The following is a 21,573-nucleotide window of genomic DNA, read 5'->3' as shown; positions in this document are numbered from 1 at the left end:
GAATTGTTTGAAACCCCGGACTTCATTTTGAATAACCCTGTATAATCTTTATTGTGTAAAAATGATGTATGCAATGTATCCTTTGCAGCAGAAATGCCAGGGGCTCCATATTGGCTGTTGCAGAAAGGCGTTGAGGACCGACGGGACCCTCATCGAGATTTGGGTCAAACCCCCGGGGCGAACAATAAGTTTCAGTAAAATTATTCACAATATACTCTGAATTATATTACACAGAACTTTCAACATTATATAAAATATTATACAGACATACTTTTTAACTTTATTATACTGCCCTCAAAACTTAAAAAAAAAAAAAAAAAAAAAAAACTATTATATATTTAGGCCACCCAAATAATTAAATTCATATGCGGTGCTGCGTCTTAAAACTCCAGTTTATGGAGAAAATACCTTCTTATCTACGCCTGAAACCGATTAACAACCACGGAATGAAAAAACTCAATTAAAGTTCCCCGCATCATTGACCGGATTCGAACACGGACCTTTTCCACGCGGTGTGGAGAAGACGGTGACGGTACCCTAGGCTACCCGCGCAGACTACACTTTTTAAATTGTTGGCCAGTTTACCTGTTTGAGTTTAGGCCATTAAGGATCTTTCTCCGGTATTTCCGATACTTGGAAAATTTGCAGAGGTCGCCGTCGATTGCTTGGACCATGGTAAGCATCTGAATGGGGAGAAAACGGTCGCTAAGGGCTAGTCTATTAGGGTTATCTACAAGTGTGGAAGCTGACCTCAGTCGGGTTGCGGGACTCTCCAACTGCACAGTTCCCAGATTTTTGGCTCCGAGATTATTCCGGTGGTCATTTTGGCAGTTAGAGTGAGGTGTCTTTCCTTTATAAGATTTGGCAGTCGGGTCAAGTTCAGTGTGGTTGCCATCGCAGTTGTTCTTTACTGGGGTGGACGATGATGTTTATGTGTAATCCAACGAAGGAGCCAGTATTCGGAGGAGTAAACGCGCTTGATATTCGTGGTGTCTGCACAGGCCCATAATTCTGAGGCGTTTAACAAGATAGAGTATACAGAGATGTATATGTACCACCGAGTCACATATAGATCCCTAACGTGCAGTAGTTGTTGTTTGGCAGTCCAGCGCATTTTGCCGAATTTTTTTTATGAGCTTGTCATGTGAGGGTTGAAGGTCAGTTTGCAATCGAAGACGACTCCCAAGTCCGTATGTGTATTACAAGTGGAAGGAGAATGCCATCTAGAGAAGCTTAGACTTCAGTGGGTTGGTGCTTCAAAGAAAAGACAATTTGGGCTGATTTTCTTTTCATTGATGTTTAAGATATGTTCGCCGGTCTTAATATGGTGTGTAGCGTGATATCGTCAGAATAGCAAATTATGTCTTCTCTTTGTTGCAGAAAGGGAATAATGACTGCAGTAAATAAAGCTATGGAGAGGAATCCGCCTTGGTGAACCTCCGCAGCGATTTTTCTCGAGATTATATCTTGATCCGCTGTAAGAATGATTCTGTCAGAATACAGGGTCGTGATAAACCACCACATGTCACATTTTATATGGAAGTAATTTACTAGGAGGTGAACAGGCGAGGGAATGCTGATTGAGTCGATGGCAGCTTCCAGGTCGACGTACGCGACGGCAAGTTCTGCTTTAGCTTCGAATTGCTTTGCTAGCCATTGGACTACATCTTCAATGATATCAATGTTTCAGCCTGGTGGGTGAAATGTGTAAGGGTGCTATGACTATTAGGTCGGTTTTGAGCTTGAAGGACACTATGGCAACTTCAAATGCAAGGGAGCGGGTTATCACAGAATGTACCAATGAAACGATCGTGGTATTATAGAGTATTGTGACTCCGCCTCCTCTACGATCCACTCTTGAAGAGGAGAGCATCTGGTAACCAGCCTGAGGAGCAGAGGAAGGGAGTCCCGCCAGTTCCCAAGCCACGTTTCAGCAATACAGGGAATACCTAGGGTTTTCTAGAGCAGAAGATGTTCGACGGTGTCTAGCTTTTTATATATACTTCTTATATTTCGAAAGAAAATTCGAATTGTGGTAGCCATAATAACGGAGTTCGTACGGGTGGCAAGTCTCTTTTTAGGTCTACATTGGTTTACTGTGCGTTGTGATATGTACAAGGATATTCGAGACCGGTTTGTAGCATTAGGGATTGACATTATAAAGGATTGGTAGTTGGATTGATTGATATGTGGACATTTTGTTTTTGTATAGTAAGTTTGTTGTCATTATATTTGTTTGATTTCTTCTGCGTTTCTTTGACTTGCCAGCTTGGTAGCTTTAATTGCTATTGCATTTGATCATAATGTTGGCGGTTTATAGCTGTTCTTGACGTCTGATCTAGGAAGGGTTTAATGAGAGTTCGAAGGGGCCATAGCTCCAGCACGAGGCTCATCATCTCTATGTGGCAGGTGAGGATGAAAGACGCGTATGTTGGCTGACTAGTTCTTCTCTGTCTCACACCAATATGTATTCCATGAAGTTCTGCAAACATGGCCTTAATCCTGCTTGGTTTAGCAGTTGGTTCCAGTCGTGAAACAAAGATTTGCCCACGAGTCTAGACCGCTGTGATATTGTATGAATATGGGTTAGTCCCCTTAGTGGAGCTTTGGGTGGCACCTGTTTTTTCTGTTTGTGTTCCACCTTCCGTTTTCTGATTGATTGAATATATCATCCCTGTTTCTTTTGAGTGGACCTGTTGACTGGTGAGATGAGACTTTGTCAGGAATTGGATGCAGTTTGTAAGCCGTACTGGTAGGACCTTTTGGATATTATAAACATCTTTTTGGCTGGTGACTACTTCTGCAAATTTGGTTATCGATAGACCTTTTCCAGGATGGATTGTCTGCTTTAAGATTTTATGTTTCGTATTATTTCGGGTCGATACTGTAGAGAGGGCCACCTGAGAAGTCTTTGAGTGGCTGTCTCCAATGATGTCAGATGCAAGTTTGGAAGAGTTATCTTTTACTTAAACATGCATATTTTCTATTGAACTGATTAGTGAGTTGCTTCAAACTTTGTTGACTGTCACAATATGCTGGTACCTCTTTTGGTGTAACACCTTTGCCGTTTTGAAGGAGGGTGTTCAGTGGCTTGTTCACTACAGTGAATTTATTTGTAACTATTTGTACCTTAAGTTGTATTTCTTAAAGCAGGCTTGGGTCTTGGACTTTAATTTGATTAATTCCATTAATAAGTATATTCATCCGAGTGTTTATGAGCATCACATAATCATCACTTATCTACAGGCAATTTTCCCCGTGCACCAAAGTTGATACGATTTGTGACCGTTTGTCACCAAAGTTGATACGATTTGTGACCGTTTGTCACCAAAGTTGTTACCGTTCACGATAGCATCGCACATGACGCATCAATTGATATTAGAATCCGATGTGGTATATCACGTTGAGAATTTGCAGAAACATTCATTGTAAAGCCCTGAAAATATTCTTCTTAGTGTCTCTTCAGCGCACTCAGAGACTTAAACATGTTATTGAAAAGTTTCGGAGTGATGATACCAATATCATCATGATTTTGGTAATATTTGTATTAACGATTTGATTAAATAACCCGCCAGAAACTTTTCTGAAAATTTAGTAAAACAGTATACAGATTAAGGCAACGTTTCTAAGTAATGTTTTCAAGTCCTTTTATAAAGATTTCTTTACATCTAGAATATTCCGAAACCTTAATTATACTTGAACATTTCATACAGAATTAACATCGTACTGATATGTTATTAAATTTCGAGAGCAATTTTATAATATGTTTAACTTCTTTTTTTAAATTAATAATGCTCTGTCTGTTATTAATAATTATATAATATCGGTGTAAATACACCATAGTTAACCCATATATTTGAGCTACGATTGTAGCGTAGAAGGCATCGTTTTAATTGTATCTCATAATGTGGTTGCCTTCACAACAAGATAGCTACTATTGAATTACTTCAAATAAATAACGCTTCTCTAGTAGAGAAGACTACTGTTATTTATTTTCAGCGTACCACCACCCAGACGATCGTTTCGAAGCTTTTTGGCTCCGTCATCAGTGGGCGGGTAGGTAATACAATATGCCACCTCAGTTGCGAAGTTATATCCACATTATGAGAGATGCCAGAAGGGCATTTGATTTTCCAAATACATTACCACCACACCCTTCTGGCATCTCTCATAATGTGGATATAACTTCGCAACTGAGGTGGCATATTGTATTACCTACCCGCCCACTGATGACGGAGCCAAAAAGCTTCGAAACGATCGTCTGGGTGGTGGTACGCTGAAAATAAATAACAGTAGTCTTCTCTACTAGAGAAGCGTTATTTATTTGAAGTAATTCAATAGTAGCTATCTTGTTGTGAAGGCAACCACATTATGAGATACAATTAAAACGATGCCTTCAACGCTACAATCGTAGCTCAAATATATGGGTTAACTATGGTGTATTTATACCGATATTATATAGTTAATTATCAAAACCAATAAGGATTATGCCTAGTGCATTTAATTTTCCAAAGTTATTAATAATGTAGAAAGATTTAAAATAATAATTATTATTTGGGATTGTGGCTTCTTTTTCGCAAAGAAAGAGAGAGAGAGAGACTTAAAATAAATTGGGCATTTTGAGAGTAAACCAAATAAACTTATTTTTCAAACATTTATTTGCAATTTTAATTCAAAATATCCATATCAAGTACCATTAGAAATACGTATGAGAAGAAAGTGAAAATTTAATTAAATCATAACATTTTATGGTTACGACAAAATCAACAGTGAAAATTGATATGTGCAATAATGTCCTTCCTTCTTCAAAAGTAAATATCCGTGTTCATATAATGCTATATTGGCTCTCAAAATGATATAGTGCTTTATTGCCTGTCTATCGCCATTAATTCAACTCCAAATTATCTACGGGAAATCTGTAAATAAAGAAACTCGTGTTATTACATGACTTAATTCACAAAATAAAATTAAATTACTTGAACAGCGCTGTGTATTTTTACAGCTATAAAAACTGTGCTTCCACTTTTTAAAAGAATTTTATCATTTTAGCAAATAATTCCAGAAACATTTCATATAATATACTTCACCACACACTTTATTAAAAAGGTAGGCCACATCAAGGATATAAATTCATTTTTTTAAAATTAGGAATAAACATCTCGGGAAAACAAATATGCGCATATAAATATTATTGAATGAATATATATATATATGTATATGTGTGGTATTTGACTCTCATCAACGGGTGCAATACTTCCACTTTGCTTATTGGAAGCTTGAATTGGTGGAACCCATGTTTAGTCACCAGAGCTAAGTTCCGATAAACCCTTTCCATCACTTCCATCATGAAGTATGATTGATGACTTTTGAGGTTATGATGAATATCGTGGCGAGATCCAATATTCCTTATATTTCGAGGGTACAGCTCTAAAACGGCGTTCGCAAGCCGGCCCCTAGTTAGTACACTGTAGCGAACCTATTGGAAACTCTCTAGGAGGCTTACGGATCAGCTAGCGGATCAGCTAATCTTGATACCTCTACACTGCCAGATAGTGACTGGAAGAAGTCCGAGTAATGTGAATGGGGGGGGGAGGCATTGTCGAGGCCACGTTATGCCAAGGAACTGGGTATATTCTTACCATGTGTACGCCATATCCAAAATTTTCATTACTTCATACAACATGTCCCACTCACTTTTTCTTACTATTGAATACACCATAAATTGTCAAACTAATATAGCAAGCTTATCTGCGAAAAGATTTAAACCTCCCAACCACTTCCTAATTCATTTCACAAATATACGTGGTCTCAATTCTAATCTCAACGATGTCCATTTCCACTAGCAGTCTACCAAACCCCATGTACGTTTTCCGACAGAATCTCAGTTATCGGTTGATTCAACTACTGCTCATCTCAATTGCCCGAATTATTCGCTGTATGATATCGCCTCAAAGGTGGTACTTCTGCAGTAGTGTGAATCCGGGGGGCATATTCCGTTTTGATATTCGCTGTCAGAGACTTGGTAATTTGGAATCTCCTCCCTTCGATCTTCTCTGGCTGAAAATCTCTCTACCTCACTGTGTCAAATTCATCTGTTGTCTCTACCGTTCCCCATCTTCACTAATCACTTGTAGTTCGTTGACTTCTCTTTGCCACTTGCGACTTTCTGTAGTCCAACTTTTCTAACGGTGAGGTAATTTTCCTTGGTGACTTTAATGTTCACAACTCCAGTTGGCTTCCGTTTTCTAGTAACACCGACCCGGCTGGTCGAGATGCTGAGGCCTTTGCGATTACTAATAACCTTGCACAGATTGTTTATTTACCAACAAGAATACCGGACAATCCTAATCACACAGCCAACACGCTTGATCTTTTTCTCACAAACAACCCTTCTAAGTACACGGTCGAAGCGAGCAGTCCTTTAGGCACTTCAGATCAAAACTTGGTGATTGTGTCGTCTCCAATGGAGCCATTATCTCATGGCTGTCACCAACCTCGTATTGTCTGGCATTACAAGAATGCAAAATGGGATGACCTGCAAGATTTCTTTCCTTCTTTCGCTTGTTTGGATTACTGTTTCAAAACTTCTGATCAACGTTTCCTTAGATCGTGTCAGTGAAATTATTCTTGCAGAAATGGAATCCTTTATCCCACACTACACTTTAAAATCTTGTCTTTTATCTAAACAGTGGTTTTCCAATAAATGTGCTACGTCTGTTCAAGAGAAGAACTTTGCATATCGTAATTGGCTCGTTTCTAATTCTTCAGTTTCATTTTCTGCCTACACCAAACCTTGCAACAATTGTAAAGCAGCTGTCAATCAGTCCAAACTAGAGTTTGAACAGGCTAAGAGTAGAAAACTTGCTTCTTGCTTCTTGCCCTAATGGTAGGCGAGCATTCTGGTCTCTTGCCAAAGCTATTGGCAGCTCTTTTGCCCCTTTCTGCTCCAATCTCTGTCCAAACCACATAGTTCTGTTCTCACTGCAGCCAAGGATAAAGCTGACCTGCTAGCCTTTCATTTTCCTTCCAACTTGTGTATGAATGATCTTGGTGAAACACCTACCACCATTCCTAAAGCGCTCCATTCAATGCCTCCTGTGGACTTCCATCAAAAGGATATCAGAAGGATTTTGACGAATTTTGATGCTAAGAAAGCATCAAGATTCGTCAAATTCATCATTCTCAAAACCTGTGCTCCTGGACTTACTTCTGTTATTTTCCGCCTTTTTTCACTTCCTTATTCCAAAGGTGTTTTTCCTTCTTCTTAGAAATTTGCTCATATATAGCCAGTTCCTAAAAATGGTGACAAATCTATCCCATCCAATTATCGTCCCATTGCAGTTACCTCTACTCTTTCTAAAGTATTGGAGAAATCAATTAACCGCCAACTCTTAAACTACCTAGAAACTTTCCGTCTGATCAGCGATCGCCAGTATGGATTCCATCAGTGTCAACCCACTGGGATATTCTGGCTTATGTTACCCATTTATGAACAAATTCAATGGAAAAGTTCGGTGAAACACAAGCAGTTGTTGCTCTTGACATCTCAAAGGTTTTCGATCGTGTTTGGCATAAAGCTCTTCTAAACAAGCGTCTATCTAATGGTTTGCCAACTGTTTTTTGTAATTGGTTATCCAGTTTTTTCTCTGACCGCTCACGGAGGGTGATGGTAGATGGCTCTCTGTCTTCTAAATTCTCCACTAATGCTGGTGTATACTAAGGTTTAGTTCTTTCCCTCCATTCTTTTCCATTTTCTATATTAATGACCTTCTTTCATTGATCGGAAATCCTGTCCAAAGTTTTGCTGATGGTAGTACATTGTATTCCAGTTTCCAGTTTGAGAAAAGAGCCCCTGCTGAATCAGCTTCAACTTCTTGAATAACCGCAATTATTTCCTTCTAAATCCTTATTTAGAAGGATTGATTTCAATCCTTCTAAAACTCAGTCTTGTCTTATATCTCACAGAAAAGGATTCTTCTGCTCCTATGATTATCTTTGGTGACACTCCGATTTCTAGGCAAAATGATATATCTCTTTTGGGGAATACCCTAACTTCTAATTTCTCGTGGCACAAGCACATTACAAATATTGCTTCCTCTGCATCTATAAAACTTGGTTTTCTCTTTGGCTCTCGGCATTACTTTTCTGCCAAACGGCTGTTCACTCTGTACAAATCTCAAACTGCCCTACTATGGAATATTGTTCCCACATTGGGGTGGTGTCCCCGAAACCTCTCTTAGGCTTCTAGATTCCGTTCAGAAGAGGGCAGTTAGGTTAATTAATGATTCATCTCTAACAGAGTCTCTCCACTCACTGTCTTATAGACGTACTGTTTCTGCTGCATGCCTCTTCTACAGATACTTCCATGGGCACTGTTCTTCTGAAGTGGCTTCTATAATTCTGGCTATCTCTTTCAAAATAGTCCGAACACGTGCCGCCACCAGCCAACATCCATTTACTGTCCAACTTCAAACTCACAGAACCAACTTTTCATCTTCCTTTTTTTTTATTCATTCAACTGCCGTTTTCTGGAACAACCTTCCTTCAAACATATTTCCTGAAAATTATAGTCCTCAGAAGTTCAAGTCCAATGCCAACAAATATCTTCTTTCGTCTTCTCAACCTCCAACCCAAGCACGGTGTTAAGTACTATAGGTTCTAATACCTCTCATGTTTGTGGTTTTCATAAAAAAAAAAAAAAAAAAATATATATATATATACTGAAATTAGTGACCACATTAGCGTTCGTGATTTAATGTGGAAGGTGCTAAATAACGGGCATCTTTAAAACGATGATACTAAAAATTCACTCATTGGGAGGATAGAAGAAAGGGGATTCAAAATCTTACTTACCAAATGCAATTCAATGGAATTGTGATGGAACAAAGGAGCAGTTCTACAATAAGGGAGATGGTGACGAAAATGCTTACAGTAAGGTCGAATAAACCCTAAAATAAAGTAAAAAAGAAAACCAGAAAAACTTTGAATTAATTGACGTAATTGAATTTGAATTGCTTAAACAAAAGTTATAAAAATTATTCTGTGAACACTCATTTTTAAAAGAAATATATAGAGATAAATTAATTCACAAAAAAATATGTCTAAAACATAGATTATATCGAAAATATTGTTAATTTTATCGCTAGGTCATGATGATGTTTATTAAATTTGCATTCCAGAAGAGAGCTTTAGCTGCTCAGTGCGGGTTGGGTTACGCTTACTCGTCAACAATATTGAACATTGCTTTTTCATTATTCATGAAATAACTTTAACAATAAATTAATAACTGTAACAAATAATAACAATATTATTATTATTATTATTATTATTATTATTATTATTATTTTCTCCCTGATTGAGGGTTCCATCTCGTGATGGATATTGCTACCAAGTACACAGGGTGGTTGTTGTTATATCTCGTGGTATTGTTGGTCGAGGAACTCTCTGACTGACCTACAGGTGTACAGGATTGCGGCTTTCTCGAGTTCCTTGTAGGTGTTCGCTGGGAGACCTATTGCTGCTAGGCTGTTATGTAGGGTTTTTAGCACCATACCTGTTGTGGGGGTGGGGTTTTATATATATGTATTATATATATATTTTTTTTTTACTTTCTATTTTTATTATTTGTATTACTTTATTATCCCCACTTTGCATCTGACTTGTTAGCTCACAGAAGAATTCCGGTTCTGCGGGAGTTCCTATATTAGATCACTCCTCCATTGGATTGTGCTGTGAGTTCAGAAATGGCCAAACACTATTTGCATTAAGTGAAATACAATCAGTTTATTATACATACTTACAAATAAAAGATAAGACAAATCATTACACATTATTCACTTCATATATAGGTACAGGGCATGGATCACGTTCCTGGTCATTAGGCTCTCCCATCCATCGTCTTCTTCTTACTATAGGCCCACTAACATCTCGTACAATCAGTTTAATTTAACTCTTTCTTAATTACAATTGGCATTTGTTATTTATTTATTTATATCTTCCTTTTTCATACCTATCTAGCACAATCCTACATTCTTCTTCATGGTTGAAACAATTCTTCTTCTGGAATTATGTCCACTTTACAAACTATTCTATTCTATTCTCTCCCCAGCACTTTAAAGTTACATGTTAATGAAATATACATGGGATTATTTATTTCTTCATTCCCTCAGGTAATCTTCAGCATATAGCAACTAATTTCTCTACTTCAGTAACATTATATAAATAACATACAACTGTACCTGCTCTATAGGCTAACCCGTCCAAAATTATTACTTTTACTCCATTAATTGATCGGTAAATAGACCACAACTGTAAATCATCCTTCATTAAACTATTTCTATGATATTTCCTTACTTATCTATACAACATGCATTTAATTAACTGTATGTTTCCCTAAATCTCACTTAATATTTATCTATCTTCCCTGCAGTCCTTTGCAATTACACAGAGGTAAATTCGTTGTTTAACCACTTACTTCTGGGGATTTGGATCTTACCGCTAATACAACGTGTGGCCTGTGACTTTCTACTCTGCATCGGGTCCTCCATTGGTTTGGGAACGTTCATCTGGAATGCTAAACTTTGCCAGGGACACTTTTCGCTTTGCCGATCATCCTGGTGTCGTATCCTTCTTTGCTGTGCCGGATCATTCAGTAGGAGTCGCTTCCCATCACTTTATTTCTACAGGACGGTACGGTGTTCTTCTGTTAGCATTATCTCGCTGTCCTCCTTTCAAATATATCTCTCGGTGGACGCTTTCGGACTTCTATGTTTCATCTCGAGAAAGTTCCCCTTTCTGTAACTTATCTACACTTTATTAAAACTATCAGAATTTAGTGAACTCACCATAACTGGTTCTACTGGTAGATCGCTTCCGGGGACTGTTTCCTGGGCCTATCTTTCCAAAAACACCCTTTTCGCCCTCCAAAGAAACTTCATCACTCCCAAAAAAACTTTATCACCTTCCGAAAAACTTTATCATTTCCAAAAAAACTTTATCACATTCCGAAAAACTTTATCATCTCCAAAAAAACTTTATCACCTCCGAAAAAAAACCTTTTCACATCCGTTTTGCACGCGCTTTTCCCCTTTTATTTCCCAAAATTTAGTAACGCCCCTCCTTTCCTCAACCAATCACTTCTATCTGACCATCATCGTCTCCATTCTCATTTGCCTATGACACATGACAGGAAGGCCGAGTTCCTTCCGGTGTAGAAAGAACTTCCGTTTCTAGAGAATTCTCGAATATTCTGGAAATGACCAGAAATTTCGGAGCTCAGAATCCATCCGGAAAACATCTGCGTCCATTTTCTTGATTCGTCTCGCCTAATTTTAAAATGACCACACCCGCTCTGTTTGCAGTAAACAAAACCGCTTACACCTGGTACCCCTATTGTAATCTCTGGAGCACTCCGTCCCTAGCCATGCCATCAATTAACCCCCCCACTGTTTCGTCTTGTTATCTTCACTTGCTGCTTCAGGTAGTGGGCGCTGATCGTATATTTCTTTCTGAAGTTTATTTTCACGGTATAGTTGCTTGTACATTAAATTTAACCTTCTCTTAAATTAATTCCATTAGCGCGAGACCCATTATCTTAAACAATATTTGTGACTTTAAGTGTTTTCTTGTAAGGTCTATAATATCACTCAATCTAGCGTTCTATCATTAATTATATAGACATTTAATTTAATTTGTAAGACTTTTTGTCTTACACTGTGGTTGACACGATGATTGGGATGGTTGTTACTTGTCTAATATGCCACATCTCTTTGTCCTCCTGTCTGAAGTTGGTGTACTTCCTGCTTTTTCCTCCATGAGTTTTCTGCAGTTTGCCAGTGTTGGATACTATGTTAATCAGATATGTAGCCTCTTCCTTCTTGTCCATAAGGGTTATGTCCGGTCTGTTGTGCGGGATTGTCTTATCCGTTATTATGGCGCGGTTCGAGTACGCTTGTGGGTTGGGGTCTCTAGTCCTGCTTGGGGTTCGTACTTTTAGTACGGTTCACTTTCTTTCATTACGGTACACTTTATTATTATTATTATTATTATTATTATTATTATTAACATCTCTTTCTTTCCTTTTTTTAGGGATATTTCTCTCATCCCGGGAGGAGTACTGGTACGAGGTGCGTCGTATGCAATTATTATTGATCGAGGAACTGTCTGACTATATTAGAGGTGTTCAGGATTGCGACTTTCTCGAGGTTCTTTGGCACCACGCAGATGCTTGACATGATGATCGGGATGGTTGTTACTTTTTCCACATGCCACATCGCTTTGACCTCCTGTCTAAGATCTGTGTGCTTCCTGAACGTTTCCTGTTGAGTTTTCTGTAGATTTGGCGGTTTCTAGTGTTGGGCAATGCTATATCGATTAGTTCGGAAGCTATTTCCTTCTTTTCGACTAGAAGTATAATACCTATGCTCTGTTGTGTAGGATCGTCTTGTCCATTGTTATGGCGCCGTCCCAGCATTGTTTGTGAGTCGGGGTGTTTAGTACAGCTTAGAGTTCGTACTTATAATGCGGTTTACTTTTTTTGATAAACTGTTATTTTTTCTCTAGTGCCTTATGTTTTATCCTGGCACCCTAGTTGTCTCTATGAATGTGCTACGAGTGCCGTGCATCATGAGGTGGTGTGCTCGATTATATTTCGAGCAAGGTGACACCGTCGACATGTGTCATTTGTCACTCCGAGTTCCTTCACGATATATTTTCTATAGTTCCTGGTGTTGATAACCTGGTCTCTTAGATGAAGAGCATGAATTCCTCAGTCCAGAGGAAGAGAGTCCCGATAGTCTACCCTGCGTTGGAATTTTCTTTATCTGTGTAGACTTGACGAAGTTCAATGTTGTGCATGCCATCGAGTGATTTCTTTGCCCATTTTCACTGTTCTAAATAATTGCAGCACTAGGGGATATAAATTAAAATTAAAGCGCCTGATGTTTACCTTAGATTGTAGGAAGTTATCTTTTAGCCAGCGAGTCTTTGATATCTCGAACAAGATGCCCTCGAAGGTAGTTGAGGCTGACAGTTTGAACTCGATATTTTTCTGCCATTGTTTGTTCCATCTAACTGGTTGATGTCTCACTGTTGAGGTTAAGAGGACTGTGTCGTTTACCTGTCTTCCTTGTGGCATGGTAGATTGTCGCTCTGTTTTTCTCCAAATAATCTTTCAGGTTTTTGATCGGTTTATTCATTTATTCAATGAGGTCTGGAAAACCAAATTCTTTTGTTTTCCGGCCTATGGTCATTCTCTCGGCGGCCGATATCGGATAGTGATGGCAGATGTCTATCATTATCGTCTGCTTCTTCTCATGGCCTACGCCAGCAAAGTGGTAGTGGAGTACGTTAGTCCTAGGATAGTGCAGGCTTTTATGGCTTTGATGTTCCCTCCGTTTAACTTTGTTTTTATTTCTTATTTATAGTCTCCTTGATTCCTTTTGTTCTAGATGTTCAGCTTGCATCATCCCCAGGTACTTGCTGGTATATAATTGTTCTCTATCATTGCTTCGATCTGTTTATCAGTCGTTATCTCTCAATTTAGTTCCTCTTCTCAGATGCAGTCCGAATTCCCTCTTGTGATCAGTGCTGAATTTTTGGTTGACCCGGAGTAGCTGGTGTAGTTGCTTGCTGGTTTCCGCGTAGAGCTTGATCTTGTGCATGTACTGAACACCAGTCTAGAGTGGACGTATAGGTGCTTAAGTTTCTCTCCTCTGGAAGATTCTCTCCTGACGGTGATCACTTTGGTTGCGATTTTCGTCAACTTGATGGTGGTCCTCCATTTCATCATGGTTGCTTATAGAGAATTTGTTACAGTCCGGTTGATTTTGTAGACATTCTCCATCTGTGTCATCCAGCTATAGTGCACGTAGTTACTTGAGGTAGTAGATATGGGCAGTGTATAGGTTACGGTGAATCTTGTAGGCTTGCTCCTTAAACTGCCGCATCGATTGTAAATTGCTTCATACATCCTTTGCTCATCTGCTTGCATCACTTGTATTGTTCAAGCAGAATACTCTGGCTCTGAAAGTGGTCTGAGGTCTTCTTAGTTATGTATGTGGTCAGGAACTTTTACATTAATGGATGACAGGTGACCGGATTGTTTTGCCGAATTTTTGGTGCCTGCAGTTAGGTTATTCCTTGAATCAATTACTCTGCGATTGTTTCGTGGTGCCTTCTCATTGGATGATCTGCTCCGCTAGCTTCATGTGTGTGTGCTGCTGAACGTCTTGTTCAGCGTAAGTGATCTAGGAGTTATACCTTACCTTAATGATCCTAGGGTGCCCCGGATTTCCCCGATAGTCTTCTCGTCGGGTGGTCCGTTACCCTCCTTTTCATCTTATCCGTTGCTTCAATAGAAGGCACTTTGGTTTTCGTTGAAATTCCGGTTGTTTGTTTTCGTCTGAGTGCCTCTCTGTGTTGGCGCTATGATGCAGCTTCACGATGTCTAGATATTCCTCTCGTCTGTGATATTTGGTATCGTGTTTGCTGCAAGTATCGTCTTTCTTTAGGATGATCTTCGTTTTTCGGATCTGCTTCTTGCTTCTGTTTCCACAATAGTACTAAGTTATCTGGACTGTCTTGACTCTGATCTCTTCTAAATACTTCTGAAGCCTTCTTTACCATGCTGATGGTTTCTCGTTTTTGCGTTTCTTGGTCTGTTGTTCTCCAGTTTCTCCTCCGTCGATTCTAGTGGCTGCTACAGCAGGATTGTATACGGCTGTACGGATGTGTCCCATCGTTACTTCATTGTTGTTTAGCTAATCTGTATTATTCTTCTATTGCATGGTATGTGAATTGCAACAAATTTCAATTAGGTCTCTACTCCGGTATGGTGCTGGTCTCTATGGGGGTCTATTATGTCGAATTCTGGCGTTCATATTTTTCTATTCTTTACCCCTCTCTCTAATTGCTCCGAATTATACTTCTTACGCTTCCTCCTCTAGTTGTGGTTTGGTGTTTTACGTATTATTACTTTTTATTTATTTATTTATTTATTTATTTTTTTTTTTTGTAGTTGATCGCTCAAATCTTGCTTGATTCTTTTTCAAGATTTCAGGGGCTATTAGAATATTCATGGCGATGGTCCGTCTCTGATCAGCTTTTGACCAGATTTTCTGGTCAGATTCCCAACAGTTCGGTGACATGAACTGTGGGGAATCAAACGTATCATTTTTTGTGCAGTTTTGTACTGTACCATTTTATGTGAGCGCGCTGGACAGCATCACGGGTTGAAGGATGAACCGAGCCTTCCAAAATAAAAGCTGTAATTTAGTTTTTTCCACAAATACATACTTTTTAACTTCCCAATTATGTGAATATCTCATTCGATGTCAGAGACAATGTCAAAATCCCATATAGTTTTAATCAAAAGCATAGTTCTAAATTCGTGTTAAGGTTGGTAGAAGAGTACCGGGAGATGAATTGTTTTCACAGAAAGCACATGATTAAAAGTACATACAATCTACTGCTTACCTGAAGTCCAGGAGGGAGTTCGTAACAAATAAGGAAGTCTACTTCTAAGTTGATAATTAAGTCTAATCCTTCACACGGTTTTCCATTACACGTAATATTTTTTACTTGACAGTCGGTACATGAACCACCACTGCTTGGGCACGCTTTCACAGTACCTAAGATACTTAATATAATTCCAAGTACTCTGTTCACGACTGAAATACAAAAGGGAACATAATTAAAGTTATATCCTAAATTTCTTAAGGAATTTATAAACGCAATTAGGTAATTATATATAAATAAATGATTTACTCGGGAGTTAAGAAATTGAATCATGATCTAGGAATTTTACAAACCGATGAGCTGCATTCTTTAAGAAAATGCGTGTAAAATGAATTTTTCCTTCAGTATTGTTAAGGAAGTTTAGATTATTCCCAAAAAAAATTAAATCTATTGCCATCCTCTGAACGTTAGAAGTTTTTAAAAAGAGAATTATATGGTTGAATGTAATTCTCTTTTTAATTCTCTTGTTAAAATATCTATAACAATTTTCTTGAAATCTATTGAAATCTTGAAATTCCTCTGACCGTTTGGTCGTCCCGGAGTATAAACAGAAAAATTATTAATTATTATTATTGTTTCTGAAGTTAAATATTTGCGAAAATGAAAGATATAAAATCATTGAAACCTTGTCATATGCAAACTTATGACCCTTACAGTTTCAGTCTGGAAGGGAACCTTTTGTCTCCCGTGCAGGGGTGTGAAATATGAGAAGAAAAAAGGAAAGCCTCACGCAAAATGTTTCGTTGCAAGGCATGAAGGAATCAAAATCTTATCTCTCTCTCTCTCTCTCTCTCTCTCTCTCTCTCTCTCTCTCCACCACATTGATGGAAAATATTCCCGTAGACTCCTCGTTCTTTGGTAAAGTCCTCAGATACAGACGACTATCTGGATAATACTATTCGTAATCCAAAATCCTTAAAGTTAGATGATAGCTACGACGATAAATTGATTATTAATTATTAATAAATTAATTTCATCAATCGTTGATAGATTCTATTTTAATTTAATTCAAGCATTTTAGGATGCTATATGAAAACAACGAAGAAAAATACTGTCTCTACTTTACACCTGCAATCACAATTGGAAGAATTCCCTGAAAAAGCGAAATACATCGGAACAGCTTTGATAAAATTCTTAATAACCAGCAGTCAATGAAGCTGGAATTGACGGAACAGATTATGAATTAGTGAATGCAATAATACAAATCACGCCATATTAAAATCCTTAATACAAACAAACTCAGTACTAAGAAATATACAAGTTAAAAGGAAGTTATTGACGGATTCAACGAAAAGAAAAAAATGATCCGATGTCTCCTCTATTTTTACCTATACCTCAGTGTCATCCTGACGGTCCTATAATCTGAATTGAAGTTATCTCGAATGGCCTAGACGAAATCAAACTGTTCGTCCAATTTTAACACAAAATTTAAGAGATGAACAAACTTTAAGGCATTCAAGATGTGATTATCCACCGGACACTTCCCCTAAAAGCTATCGTTCCTACTGCAGACAACAATCCTTATGATCGCTCTCATTCCTGACATGAAGCTCTGTATCAAACGAAGGCCCACGAAGGAATATAAAACAACTACATGATCGTTCAGATAAAACGGAGAAAAAAGCTGAAATGGAGAATACCGACTTACCCACTGTCACTAAATGTACTGATGCAGTATTAATGCGTGCACCTATTTCACCTGCTTGTTCAGACAGACCGACGGAGATAGCAGAACTGACGAATCTCGACTTCCCTACCGTTGTGAAACAAATAGATCCAAGGAATTGTCTAAAAAAATCGAATAAAAAGTACGTAAACTCTGTTCTCAACAGGATAAAATCTCATAATGATGTCAAACCATTTTGGTTGATGATCACTTCATTGAGATCAACTAAGACCTGAATTATTCGATCAATACACTTGAACGCTGAGTATATAAGAGATCCATCGGCAATTTCGAATGCTTTTGCGAAAAAGTTTAAATGACTTCCAATTACTTGTAACCAGAATGTGACGTTTTACATTTCCCTTGCAGAAAAACATTGTCAAATACGGAGATTTACGAGGAGACGGATATAAAAACTAATCGAAATACAAAGCAAAGATTATTCTAAAGATCTAGATCAAATTGCACATATATTTTGGAGTGTGGTCTCAACATTTTAATGTCTAAATTTCTACACTTTTTTTTTAACCTATCCGTTCCATCAGATTTTCATCCCTCAGATTTTTACATTAAAATCTTATTTTATCTTTCCTATAAATCCAGAGCTGTGCTATTAACCAGTTTCTAAAGCTAGATGGCCAGGCCAGACCTTTCATACTTCGGGCAATATAATTTTCTGGCTCTATATAAATGCAGGGGGCTAGCAATCCTCAATTTCTTAACAGTAAGATTTTGTGTCCAGACTTATTACAACTGATTAGCTTTCACGTACCTTCAGGATTTACAAGAAATAAGAACCTTTTTATGATTAAATTAAAATGAACTATGATCTGTTAAACCCAATAAATAAAATTTTAAATATAATAAACACTTTAGATCCAGATCATTTTTACATTTAAATTCTTTTGTTAACTCTTATAGATCTCTTAAAATCCACTTCAAATGTATTTGTATTAGATTGATCTTTTATTCTTGATTTACTCATGAAAATGCGGCTAAATTTCCCCAGAATTTTACAAAATTAAACCATTTAACAGCTACCTCTATTTCTGTGTTTCTCAGTGATACTCTTTCTTACTTCTAATATTTTTAAAATGTATTAACGGTACGTTATTTCATAATTGTACTTTACTAGTTCGTGACATTTTATTTGTGTATTTTCTTATGGTCTTAAGAATAAATTCATTTTTGTGTCTTGTTTGTTTCTATTCTTTTTAAACTATTTATATTATTTTATGATGATTTTTTTCTTGTTTTCCTTCTAGTGTTAAAGAGGTGTCGCCCTGTTCTGTATGTAATAATAATAAAAAATAAAATAAAAGCATTTGTAGGTGAATGCGCTGCAATGGATTCTACTTGTTTAAGGATGACAAAGTTCAAAAAAAGTATGAAATTTAGTTTTTTCAGAGGGATTAATATATGAAAAATGTTTAAGAAATGTAAAGAGAAGAAAAACTACTTCTGCAACTAAATAAAATCGAAAACTGCTGCGTTCATGTACCTGATGTGGATAGATTTTCTAAATACATTACTCAACAAAATTAACAGAACAAAATGTTTTTCTTGAATATTTCATTGTGAACAGTGTTGCCTAATGAGAATATTTGATATAATATGCATCATGGCATGCAAATTGCGAGTATCTAATATAAATAGATCTACCACCTTACAGAGCTTACATTATGCAAATTATTCATGCCTATAAAAACGAGTTGCTATCACATCACTTCATTGCCGTCTTTTGGCTTACTCATTGGAATACCCACATCTCCCTCACGCAGGATGGCAAGTCATGATCCTCTGAAATGGTTGGACGTTGGACAACTTAAAGCAGGGTTGCCGCAGGGGGAGTGCCACGTTGGCTTAATGTGTAACTCAGTATACTCTCGGCACTATGAAAGCAGTTTCAGGTGAGAGGATCCATTTTAACAAGAGCTGGTCAAGGTCGCCACTGGAATATGAAACCAGAACAGACTGCTGCCAGGCTATAACAGCAAGGCAGAACCCTAAGATGTCCTGTCATCAACTGTGTCTTGAGTTTCTACGGCCGCAGGTTAAAACGCTTCCAACCGGACCGTATTAAGAAGGCTCAATTCAAGTGGACTCTACGCAGGGAAGTCACTGGTTTTTATCCCATTAACCACAAACCACCGCAGAGCTCGTCGAAACTGGTGTCATGAACATGTGACTTGGAGCCCTAACAAATGGGGTACGGTTCTGTTCTTTGATGAGCCCTGTTTTAGCCTACAAACGAATTCCATATTTTATTTCATCTGGAGACAACGAGGAATGCGGTACAATGCCTTCATCAACAGAGAAAGGGTGTTGGAGGTGGCGTTCTCCATGGGGCAGAATAAGCGTCAATGACAGTACCCTTCTCTTCAGGTTTTTGATATGGGTATGGTAACTGCGCATAGGTACCGATAACAAATCCTCGAAACCTCTGTGCGATTTTAGGAGTGCGGTTTGTCCAGATTTTCTTTTTATGCACAACAACGCCACTATACAGAAAATTATGTGGTAGAGTTATATTGACACTGAAGATTTCCAATGACTGTCGTTGCCAACACGATCAGCAGATTTAAATCCGTTCGAACATGGGTGGTATGCCCTTGAGCGTCGCATTTTAGGCCAAAAGCCAATTCCTCGGTCATTTGGTGACCAGTCAACATCCAATTCCTGCGCTGGCGGAAGAATGTCATTTGTTGCCCCGTAATCTCGTAGACACCCGGCTATCAAGAATGGTTCACAAGTGGCAGTTTAGTGGCCAGTTTAGCCGTTGGAGGGAGATCATACGCCGTCCTGATATCATGTTAGCATATTTTTGAGCATTTTGCATCGACTTTTGTAATGTGACGTTTTTTTGTAATTATTATACAACCCCTATAAATATCCCTTATACCTGTCCGAAGTTTCCCGTTGTCTCTTAATTCGATTGTTATTCTACGTATACAACATATCAACGTATACAACATATCAACGTATACAACATATACGTATACAACATATACCAACATATCAAATTTTGTCTCGGTTGCCGCAAGCTGATAGAGTTACAATACGTTTTCTACGTGTTCTGTTAATTTTATCGGGAAGTGTATAAATTAATGGACGGATAAAATTCCCTATGCATTTCTTTGAGCGTTTAAACCTCTATGTTGCTAAATAAAGATACTCATATACGAGATATATATAATGATATCAAAGCGGTCTGCAGTAAGTAATTATTAATTATTTTAAGACAGAAATTATCAGAATTTCTTTATGAATAAAATTACAAATTTCTTACCCCCAGTAATGTGGATGCAGTACACTTCTCCTGGTTTAACTTCGCAAGGAGGATGACCAGGGGAACAACCGGGATTCTCAGGGCAGTGTTGATGGGAACATGATTTAACAGTGACAGGATCCTCGCCTAATATAAATAATAATTAAACAAACATATAGTTAACTACAATGAATTCTGTTTTGTGATATTAGCACAGGACAAAATCACTTAATAAATATCGAATTGAAGATCACATTGTATTCACTGATTACTCTGACACCCTGGTTACTCCCAAAGAAGTTCGACTTACCTGTGCATTGACATATCAGAGCGTAGAACACTATCAGAACAGCTAAACCTATGATTCCTTTCATGGTGGATCGTTCGGAAATTATCTTCGAGTCAAAGAATTTAAATGATTTCCAAGAGCTCCCTGGATTCTTTTCATGGAGTCTGAATTGGCGTTTTTATAGCAATGTTAATAATCCAGCAGCCAATGAATATTTTCCACGACATACGTTTTTCGGCATGCGTATCAGTATGAATGTCGTATTAACTAGAGTCAGACTTTGACTCATTCTCGTCTATCGAAATATATATTAACATGAAAGTATATTGGCCTATTGCGCTATATTGGCAATGCTGTTTTTTGATGCATTGGCAATACCTTTAATGAATATGACGTGCGTTGAATAATGAAATAAAATCTTCTGTATGTGGCATAATTTAATTAATCATAATGGCACTGTACACAAATAAATAGACACATCCACGAAGCAGAATGCAAGATAAATAACAGATATTGTGTGAATTTCTTTATTATAATAATATACTCAGAAGAATTGTATTATTTTTTGCGTTTATTTTTTGAGAAAACAAAATCATCTCATTCTACAATTGAAGTGCTTCAGCCACATATTCCATCTTCTCTCTCTCTCTCTCTCTCTCTCTCTCTCTCTCTCTCTCTCTCTCTCGTGTGTGTGTGTGTGTGTGTGTGTGTGTGTGTGTGTGTGCGTGTGTGTGCATGTGTGTGCGTGCACGAGCATGCGGATAATGATCGTACTTCAATTAAAAAAAAGAGTTGAGAAACACAAATGAAACTCCCTCTGCTGTTAAATATATT

General features: G+C 37.8%; 1 protein-coding gene across 1 annotated transcript; it reads right to left on the bottom strand.

Moving 5' to 3' along the window:
- Positions 1–4,839: 4,839 nt before the first annotated feature.
- LOC150077996 (uncharacterized) lies at positions 4,840–20,839 on the bottom strand. Its single transcript, XM_090385350.1, has 5 exons — positions 20,761–20,839; positions 20,472–20,597; positions 15,475–15,668; positions 8,854–8,948; positions 4,840–4,916 (listed from the first exon to the last, which is right to left on the bottom strand). Coding segments are annotated over exons 1-5 (480 nt in total). The 5' UTR covers positions 20,825–20,839; the 3' UTR covers positions 4,840–4,915.
- Positions 20,840–21,573: the final 734 nt, after the last annotated feature.

The sequence above is a fragment of the Mastigoproctus giganteus genome, chromosome 11 (genome assembly GCF_048544385.1).
Source record: "Mastigoproctus giganteus isolate SK-2022 chromosome 11, ASM4854438v1, whole genome shotgun sequence".
Classification (NCBI taxonomy): domain Eukaryota; kingdom Metazoa; phylum Arthropoda; class Arachnida; order Uropygi; family Thelyphonidae; genus Mastigoproctus; species Mastigoproctus giganteus.
Note: the sequence above shows the minus strand (reverse complement) of the source record. Positions and strands in the feature narration are given on the sequence as shown.